The 10,456-nt window shown below is 49.0% G+C and overlaps 1 protein-coding gene across 2 annotated transcripts in view; it reads right to left on the bottom strand.

Annotated features, from left to right (window-relative positions):
- LOC116494267 (vascular endothelial growth factor receptor kdr-like) overlaps nt 1–10,108 on the bottom strand; it is a 131,503-nt gene extending 121,395 nt beyond the window's left edge. For both annotated transcript variants that reach the window (XM_032196039.1, XM_032196038.1), the window contains exon 1: nt 9,763–10,108. In XM_032196039.1, coding sequence (XP_032051930.1) covers nt 9,763–9,823 — 61 coding nt within the window. In that variant the 5' untranslated portion in view covers nt 9,824–10,108. The remainder of the gene's footprint in view (nt 1–9,762) is intronic.
- Nucleotides 10,109–10,456: the final 348 nt, after the last annotated feature.

Genomic DNA, 10,456 nt, shown 5'->3' on the forward strand with positions numbered 1-10,456 from the left:
GTACTGCAGAGGCAAGGCAAGCTACCCGGGGCACATTTCTGTCACATGCACTTGCAGACCCTGCGACAACTCGTTGCCTTTACAAATGGATTTGATTTATGCTGGTAAGAGGTTCATGCTGTCAGCTTTTTGTCTCGTATTTCTGGCGTAATTGATTCTGCCCAGTCATTTCTCTTGCAGTGATTATTCCTCTTTTCCCAAGCAATAGCTGCCTGTTGCTGAAAGACGCCTTAATCTTTTTAATGTAAACTATCTTGAAAACAAGATTTTTAGATATAAAATTTCTGTTACACCAGGAAGATGTTGAGACTGAAATTCTTAGCTCAGGCGGTCTCACTGAGGGACATCCCAGTCAGAGGCAGACAGAAAAGCAGAAAAAGTTGCATTGCTCAATGACCAGCCACAAATCCATGTAGCATTTAAAAGTCTACGTGAACATTTTGAACAGTGATACTGTGATAGAGTGGAAGAGCTACGCAAACTCTCCTCCATGGGAATCAAAAGTAGTTCAGTTTTAGCTTTTCCCCTAATCCCACTTTGAGCATGGATTTTTCAACTCCTCTGCCCTGATTTTCTCAAAAGTGCAGGACGAGTTTGGCAAATGAAAACTGAGATTTATACCCAGACAAAACTGTCTCCTTTCCTCTTCTTTTGTCCTTGTGCCAGAAACTCTCGAGAAAGCTGAAGATACCGTCATGAAGAATGTTAAAACAAATTGTGGCACATATTCTTGGGATGAGGAAAGGAGAGCCTTTCTCTTGGGAGCATTAGTCTGTGCTCGTAGACTTGTGGGATGTCGTAGTGCCTGTTTGTGGCTGCCTGCCCTGTTTGATATTGTTTACCAGCTCTGATGCTCTGGATAGTACATTAGGAAAGAAAAGTTAGCAATTGAATGTTAATAACAACCACAGTTATGCACAAACTGACAGAGAGATCAACTTCAGAAACCAGAGGAAGGCACGCTACATCATGGTTTATTAACTGAAATTAATAACGGTGTTGCACCATGCAGGCTTGAACATCACATTTCAAATGCAAAGTAGAGGACCATAAAAAAGGCAGAGTATGTGGCTAATTTATAACAAATGTTTTTAGCCTTGGTATAAAGATCACGCTGCAATGAATACATTGTGAAAGCCCAAACTGCTGAACCCCCTAAGGGGTTTCTAGTCCCTTGTTCTCTTCCCAGAATGTTCACCTGGTACAGGCCTTAGGACACGAATAACCACATCTGTCGGTCTTTTTAGTTGAAAGGAGTATAGATTGGACAGTATCCCCAAATAGGCCCATGTCTCCATAATGCTAAGACAAAATCAGACGTGTATACATCCTTCTTCAAATGTAAGGACTACATTTCCTGATGGGGATTTGCATCTGGAGCTAGATGGGGGAAACCTCTGACATCCCCTTCAGCATCCTGCTGGCTCCTGAACTCACCTTGCCCAGGCAGCTCCTTCATCCCAGCAGCCGTGCCATAGCGGCCCTTTTGGTTTTGGCCTGTACCCCCCTTTCATCAGGGCAGGTGACGTTGCCCAGGCAGAGCTGCATTTCACATGTGGCGAAATGCAACACGCCACAGCGAGCCAGATAATGGAGCCACCCGTGTTTATCTGACGTGGTGCAAAAGCCATGAGAAAATGGTCCACGTGTGAGCACAGCCTAGAAATTCAGAGCAATTCCAAGCCTATAAATACATCACACCGAAGACATGTTTTGTCTTTCTGGACAAAGTTAGAACCTGATGTATCGGTGGATTAAGTAATAAAACTGTTAACGGGATCATTAGTGGCTTCGTGGTAACAACCAGCCCTGACTTTCCCAGAGACCCATGGTGTCATTGTATTTGGAAAAGCCTTCGCTGAGTAGGATGATGAGCTGTGAGAAACACACGGCTGTCTTTCAAAGTGCGATGGGCCAACTGCACCAAGACCATAGCCAAAGGAGGCTCTGCCCCAGGCAATCCCTCCCCATCACACGCTGTGCTGGGTTCACGCTGACGTAGGGTTCTGGAGATTAATCACCCTCTCTGGTGATTCCAATTGGGCCAAGCCCCGCTCTCTTCCCTGAGTTCTTACTCCATCCTTACTCAACAGGAGATTTGCCAAGATTGAGGAAAAGTTGTTTTTAAGCATGAGAACCTCCGGGAGGCTTAGCAGAACGGGACCTTCAGGGCCAAAATAAACTCCAAGTGAGCGCACGCGCGGCCCCACGAACAGCAGCCGGGGTGGCTGGCCCCGAGGCCGCCGGTGCTGCAGCCTAGGGGCAGGGCCACCCACTGGCTTTCCCTCTTCTTAGAGAGCCAGCGGGGTACTGAGCTTTCTCACCGTGATTTTTCACTTCCGAAACGAATTGGGATTTGCCAACAAGATCAGTGAAATCTCCACCTCTATCAAGCATGTGGCGAGAGAGCAGCTTTCAGCCAGTTCTCTTCTCACTCAGATCCTACCACAAATGTAAAACCAACTGAAAAAAAATAAATGTTCTTGGTCACAGAAAGGCAAATTCAAAGACAGGCTATTGTGTTCAGCTTTAAACCTGTGTAACGGAGAGCTAAGATCGACCCAAGTGCACGAACACGAAGTGAAAATAACCCAGACATCATCCGTTCGTAGAGAAAAAATGTGGCAGGCTAAAAGTTTAGCTGATTCTCTCTGCTTCACACCATGTAATAGCTTAAATGGTGTTTAAAAGGTTCTCAGGGTGACATCATCGTTTCCATTCACTTGAATCACCCTTTATTTGTAAGAGTACAAATAGTTAAAAGCTAGCCAGATTTGCTGTTTAGCTCTCTGTCCCGCTGTGTCATGCAGCAAGAGCTGCTACAACTTCCTCGCCTGGTGTACACCTACCAAGGGGTCTGGGAAAAGCATTTCTGCCACACCTGGGTGCTGCATTAGGAGCTCTGATATTCCTTGTGGGCTGAGGAGCAAAGCAGTACCTGGGCTTTAAGCAGTGGCTGTGCACGAAGTCCTTTCCCTTATCTTTGCAAATTAGCGCTGATGGAGTTAATTTGCAGCGAATGGAGAGGGGGGGGCTGCGTGGGGAGAGGGGCCGTACCTTCAGCTGGACAACACTGCACCTGTGGGATTTATTTTTCTGCAAGGAAAGACAGGGACCTTGAGGCTTGCAAGTGATAATCCACTGTGCCTTACTTCCCTCCTTTCAAACACAGTTGCATGCGTCTTCCTGTTCAGGGCTCTGGGCAATCTCTTCCAACAGCCATTTCCTGTATGAAGGCGTACTGTAATTAGGATTGCCCACAAGAAGGGTTTCCAAATGCTACTGTGTGGGCATGTGTTACAGCCCCTCGGGGAGGCAGCTTCAGGCAGCTGGAAGAACAAGTGAAGAAGCAGAGGGAAAAACACTTTTTATAACTCCTGGAGGACACGCTGTCGTAGGCATCCGCACATTAAAGGTCTGAAACGGCAGCCCCTGCGCAACCAAACCCCCAAATTCGGGAAGTCCAGGCTCAGTATCAGCTTTCAGGATGATCCCTGTGGCTACAAAGAGCCAAGGCGAGCCCTTCTCAGTAGCAGTGAGGGAATCTAGGATGAGGACTGGGATACTAAGGAGGCTCCGTGCCCGTGTCACCAGCTGCAGGCTTCTGGAGACAAGGAGAAAATTGCTTCAACTCCCAAATTATTGTATTCAGCGCTAATTTCAGCTAATGAGGTATGGGTTAATGGCAAACAGGACGAATCCCTTACAGGATAGCTGTTTGTGTGTGTGTGTTTGTGTGCCATATCCCCGTGAGTGACAGGGGCTGTCCCAGTTTACCCACAGCTAGGGAGGAGTGGGCAGAGTAGCCCCGTGGAGATTGCTGCTTTTTCTGCAAACTGACCTTAGGGTATCTATAAGGAAGAATTTAAGGTTTGTGATTTCTGAGCTGTGGGCTCTAAGGAAGCAAAGATTTTGACTGCAGTGTTTTAAATTCATGGAGATTTTTAAAAAAATGGAACAGGTAATGACTAGGTCAAGCTTCCTTGACCCTCAAATCAAGAACAATCCCAAAAGGACTGAAAACTCCCCTCTCTACTTCCTTGGCAATCGTGTTCCCACAGTTCAGAAAAACACAGGAAGATCTAAGGAAACCTATGTGGAAATGCAGAAGACAAAGGCAAGTGGTCTGAAAATAGAAGGCTGGTCCATATATTTCCTTTACATTCTGGTCCTGAGTCCAGTTTTTGGCTGAATTTTGAAATCTCAGGGAGCATATGCTTTTGCCATTCTCAGCAGGGCACAAAGGAAAACAGGCTTGTTTGGCCTTGCCTCGTTTGAAGGGTTAGAAGAGGTCCTTTCCTTCTTACCCACTGATGTCTGAGATTCCTTTTCAGCGCTGAAAGCTTTGCAGCTTAGAGCCGCAATGAAAGCCCCGAACGCTGGTTGCACACACACCGTGCACTGGCTGTGACTCCTTTTACGTTTGTGGATAGTGGGGGGGGGAGGCTTGAAAAAATCTCCCTTGAAAAGTTTAGTTCAGCATGAAGATTTGGTGCATCTCCTTGCAAAACACCAGGGATTTGGCTGCAGGTCTCAGACCATGGCTTGGCTAACCTCTGCACCAGGCACCATGTAAAGGCAAAATTCATTTTGGTACAGGGAAGAGAGACTGTGCAGACCTCTAGAGCTGAGAAATTCCTCCAGACTTTTTCTAATGTAAAAATTCGAGGAATCCTGAGCCCTGAGGGGAGTTTAGGAGACATCCAGGGAAGGGGGGAGCGAGCAGGAGAGGGGTGTAGGATGTAGTGAGGACAAAAAGTATGTGCTGTAAAGACAGGCTAATCCAAGGACTTGGGGATGAGGGCGTTGGGCTGCCTTTTGTAAAACAGTTCACACATCTACTCACTATCCATCATAAAACGGTTCACAGACTCACTACCCATCAGAGTACAAAGCTGTATGAAACTGTTAGCGACTGCCTAATACAAAGCTAACAACTGCACCACGGGGCACTGGCTCAGCTGCCCTCAATATGTGGATTCATTGCATGCAATTTCCCAAACCTCTGAAAGCAAAAAGCTGAGATGGTCCCTCCGGGGCACACGGGGCAATGCCGGTTGTGGCCGCATGTGCTGCACAGCCTGCCTCAAGGATAGCAGAGAAAAGCCCAGATTCAGCTCTGTGGAGTGGGCACGGGACTCGAGATTCTTTCCAGCTTCCTATTCCCGTTACTGGAGAATGCAGGAGGTCCGGCCAGGTCACCAGATTTGCCTCGTTCAGTTGTGGATGTGTGCTGATACCTGGTTTGGGGTGGGCTGGGGTTCCCCACACAAGTTGGTGCAGCACTCAGGCAGTGTGGAGCTTGCCCAAAATGGGCAGCAATCAGTTTTGTTCATCACAGGCTCATGAGATCAGGCTCCCTACCTTCTTCAAACCTTCCTCCTTTCTCACTTGAAGCAAATGGCTCACGGGCAAGCCCCTAAGATCACAACTCCTATACAGAAAGCCTTGCTTCACATGATTTCTTCTAATCTTGGCTTGCTCCTGGTGATTGCAAGCTCTCTGCTGCTAAAGTTCTGCTCCCTGGGGCAACCTTCAAGCATGTGCTTATATTAAATGCCATTTCCAGATAATAACCTTGACTGGCTGATTTTGGCAGGTTCTCCTATTTTCTCAGTGGCCTTAAAAAGAAAAATTAAAGAAGTGCCTAACCCAGGAGATCAGTTCTCCGTTGCACACGTTTTATGCCCTCTTGTTTATGTAGCCAGCTTTTCTGGCCATGTGGTGGAGTACAGCTAGATGCTCTGCCCGAAGGTGAGAACCAGAATCCCTCGACTGGCACCCAGCAGCCTTTGTGTCCCGTCAGTCATTCGAGCTGCTTTCTGAAGGAAAACACTTGGGACACATCTATTTTGCTCCTGGCTGTTGTTTAGATATTCTGAATATCTTTTAATTGCTTCCACTCGTAATTTCCCATTCCAGTGACATCAGGCTGGTCTAGAGAAAAAAAGGAAAGGTGGAGCAAGGGAGATGAGAGGGAGTAAGCACAAGAACTTCGGCAGGGCTGCTAAGCTTCAGTGTCCTTCTCATACTCTCTGTGAAAGTCAAACGCTGCCTCCTGGAAATTTCCTGTGTAGTTTTAAAAAATGCAGGTTGCTGCTGCTGCCCCCAAAACTGTTTTGCAACGTAAGCTGAAAGCAGCTCCTCTGTTCATCCTGTCCTTTGCTGATGATCAAGTGACCCTTGCTGCATATGCTTTGCAAATGTCTTTGGAAGCAAAAGGCACGTTTCATCTCTGAGCGTATGCAGCATAAGGCAGATTTTCACCCTCCTTCAAACCGTGCTGGCAGTTTGGAGGACAAACTTACAAAAAAAGGCAGCTCACGTACCACTGACTGTACCTAAGAAATCTCTCATGCTTGTTGGAAACCTTTTGCAATAAGGTGACCTGCCGGCAATATACATATTGTAAATACAGCCCGACTCGATGGATTCCTTCAGACTGATTTGGGTTGAACTACTGCTTTGCGAGCAATTCAGAGACCATACAAAAGAGTAGAGACCACTCAAATGTACACTGCTGCTCTTATTTAGATTCATGTGTATTGCCAGACCAAAGGGGAAACGTGTGCAGATAAATATTTTTGAAATTTTAAAAGAAGATATGTTAAGTTCTTGTAACAGAAACCTTCAACAAACAATCTGGTTTGTATTCTCAGTATTCTTTTGGGTACGATGCTGGTTTTTAGAAGCTCAGGGAGTATTCAGAAATACTTTGCATTTTTTTCCTTGCCTTAAATAGATGAATTAGTGTAAGAGATTTCCAGTTGGTTTTGAAAGTGGCAGCTTCAGGCAGAGAAGCTCATATATCACAATCTTATAAAAAGTCTCCTTTGCTTTTTATAACATTTTCCCACAGTAAAGCAAATGTTTAGAAATAACACCAATTAAGAGACACATTTTTGGTTTACTAGAACCGATCAGCAGCCCGTATTGTCGGCTATCCAATCCTCCACTTCCCAGCACTGGCTGCCTCAGAGGAAGGCAGAAGCACACCCCGAATGCCTCTGCCTTCGCAACAGCGCGCCGCCGGCTCCGCAGTCCTTCTGGCTACATGCAGTGGGCACCCTCGCTGGCAAGCTGGCAGGGTTCTGAGCTCCTGAAGCTTTCGATTAGCTCTTGACATGTGGCACATTTGAAATGCATCTGTTAGTAAGCTAAATTGCCTTTCCTGGTACATTTGTAGGTCTGTTTGCAGAAGAAGTTGCAAAATGAAACAAACAAAAAATGTTAAATTCCAAACTGGCTTCAGTGTCAAAGGGATCAGGCAGGACCTAATTTTAATTCTCGAATCTTGTTAGTTTTCCAGTGTTACGTCATTGCAATTACCGTGTTTATTCCAATACCGGAAAAGTTATTTGGAAAGCGTATATATTAAAAACTTTTTGATAATAATATCAAGGAGCAAAAGACACTACAGAAGGTACTGCCAGTGTCAATAATTCTTTTCAGATGTTATTTTTAAAGGCCTACCTAGAACTTGTGCCAGCTGTCAGCATCTCCACAACTATTATTACTATGTAAAAAGTTTTTAGCAGAAAGCCCCTAACTAGTACAAGAAAGAATTTGAAATAAGCTCTGTAATAAACGAAAAGAAAGTGGATATTTCATGATACCTGTGGAACTGTCTTAGGAAGTTTAAAGACACATGAAATATTTTGAAGCTACGTTTTAAGATGAGGCAGGAATTTGTTGGGATGAAGTTTGCACGGTCTCTCCTCCCTGCTAAACACGGACACGGAGCGAATGATCCTCCTTGCACAGGAGTTCTCTGAAGGAGACCACCCATTGATCCGGATCAGTTTTACGGCTATGGACAACTTCTGTCCTCTGGTATCCCTGGCCCAGGTAGGGGATCTGCTGAGCTGCAAAGCAGGACATAACGACACAGCGGCTGCAACCACTGATACAGAAGGAGAGGGCACTCCAGCTCCCTTGCTGAGGTTTGGTAAGGGCCACGAGTGTTCCCTTTCTCTTGGCTGCCCGGGAAGTCCTGCCCAGGAAGGTGCCCCTGGGGCTGGGCAGCTGCACTGCCCTCACTCAGCACCTCAGGGGCAACGTCTTTCACCGTTGCAAAATCATCTGTCTGCCTTTTAGATGTTTGGGTTTGAATCAGATTCAAGTTCTTCAGCGTAACTCTGCCTAACTTTGACCAGAAAGATCCCAGAGGAGGCTTAACCTACAGCCTGCAGGACAGATCCATGCCTCTTGTCCCTTGGGAGGTCAAACAAAGTTTGATTAAATTCACCGCTGGAGATGAACTTTGAGGGAAAGGTGACTGAGGAGTTAATACCTCACTAACATCAGTGCTATCCAGAATCCTCCGACTTCCTGGCCCTGTTTCAGTTTGGCTTCCAGCCTAATTAGGGCACACAGACACTGTGCTAACAGATTCTTTTCCTAATGATGGACAAAGGTCTGACAGCCATAATGCTGCTTCCAAATCCATCATGAGCCTTTGCCTACAGGGACAGTTAGCGATGTGGCTGTCTTCCTTTCCTTCTCACTGGATGCACACATTGCCTCCTCTCTGCCAGGCACTGATGAGAAGGTGAGCCTGGACCAACTTCCAAAGCTGTTAGCACCAAAAGTGCCAGGAAAGCAGTGCTGGTAAGTGAAGAACCAAGGCGGCACTGCAATGTGGGCATCATCTCTACCCAACCTTTTCACCCAGCCACTGGGGTGCCACTGCACCATGCTCCACTTCAGGAGCACTTGCGGCAAGACGTGCTTTCTCCCTTCTGCCAAACACTTGCCCTCATCTCCCTCCGATCCACAGAAGTCTGTGGGGATTTATTTATGCCTTTGGGAAGCTCCCGGCTGGATTTCTGGTAACACACCTTCTACGGGCAGCCCTTCCAGCCTGTGCATTAACTGCCAGTTAACACACGCGTGTCAGCCAAGTGGAGCAATTCGAGGACCCCCCCCCAGAGGGACACACAGGCTCCCTGTTCCCCACCAGGTGCACCTCAGGGTGCATCTCCTGGTGTCCCGTGCGGCATGGGACCACAGCACCAGCCTTACTGGGGCACTCGGACTGAGGGTCACCAGAGTGCCGGCCATGGAAGGCTCTTTGGCCTGCACCATTTGTGGTGGCATTTATTTTTTTTTTTTCAGGAAACGCTGGACAGGCAGTTTGCAGCACGAACTGAGGATAACCACTTATTGTGCAGGGAGCTGTGGGGAAGATGCTGCAGGGGATATGTGAAATGCCCTGGGCTAGCACCTTGCAGCCAGCCTGGGGGCATTTCTGCAGAAGGAACACATCTCTGAGCGGAGCCAAGAAAACCAAGGATGCTTCAGTGTGTCCACCTCATGAAACTAACCCCCAAAAGGCTTGTAAAGTACTGAGCACCCTGTGAAACCCATCCACCACCCAACAAAACTCGCGGGGAACTGCCTTCAGAAGCTACCTAGCACCTCACCCCCTCACCCAGCACGTGCCAACGGAGTAACTTCACCGAGCACTGCCGAAACGCCAAACCCTCTGCGTTACCCCTGGGCTCCCCAACCCCCACAGGGACCCCCAAACCCCACAACCTCCCCCCAAAACTTACAGCCCCCCCCCCCCCAACCCCACCGAGCCCCCCCACAGCTCCCCTCAGGGGAGCCGGGCAGCGCCCCTCGCCCGCTCCCGGGGAGACCCCGCGGCGCCCCCTGGCGCCCGCCCGCCCTCTCCCTGAGGCGGCGCCGGGCGCCTCCGGTCCCGGCCGCGTCCCGGAGCCCTCCGGGGGGCTCGTCCCGGGGACCTCGGGCTCTTACCGGGCGTCAGCAGCAGCAGCAGGGCGCAGGCGGCCGTGGCGGCGCTGGGCCGGGGGGCCATGGCCGGGCGGAGAGCTTGGCCGGAGCGGGGCGGGAGGGGCAGAGCGCGGCGGGCAGCGAGTTGCCGCTGCCGGTCACCGCCTCATCCTGGCGCCGCGGGGCTGGTTCTCGCCGCCTTTTCTTCCCGAGGTGCAGGTTTTTAAAAGTTTTGTTTGGTCGTTTGGAGGTCCGGGATAACTTTATTCCTCGTTTTGATTTGTTTTGTTAATTCAGGGGGTGGGAGGCAGTGACGGCGCGGAGTAACGCCAGGGGTTATTGTAACACCCCGAAAACTTGGACTCCCCCCCCCCCCAAAAAAAAAAAAAAGAATAAAAATAATAAAATAATAATAATAATAAAGTTTCCTGCGGTCGGCGAGCTCGCCTGGAGCTGGGGCTGAGGCGGCCGCCGGGATGGGGGCGCAGGTGCGGCGGGGCCGAGCCCCTGGTCCCGTCCCGTCACCTGCCGGGGGACGCCCCGAGGGGCTCGGGCATGGCCGCAGCCCGCCCAGGGGCTTCTCCTCCTCCTTCTCCCCCACCCCTCCGGGTCCGCTTTGCCTTGGCTGGGAAGTTTGATACGAGCCCGGGATTCTTTATAGGGACAGGAAAAAAAAAAAAAAAAAAGAGGAAGGAGAGACGTCACCAGGCGAGGGGAC

The sequence above is a fragment of the Aythya fuligula genome, chromosome 13 (genome assembly GCF_009819795.1).
Source record: "Aythya fuligula isolate bAytFul2 chromosome 13, bAytFul2.pri, whole genome shotgun sequence".
NCBI classification, from domain to species: domain Eukaryota; kingdom Metazoa; phylum Chordata; class Aves; order Anseriformes; family Anatidae; genus Aythya; species Aythya fuligula.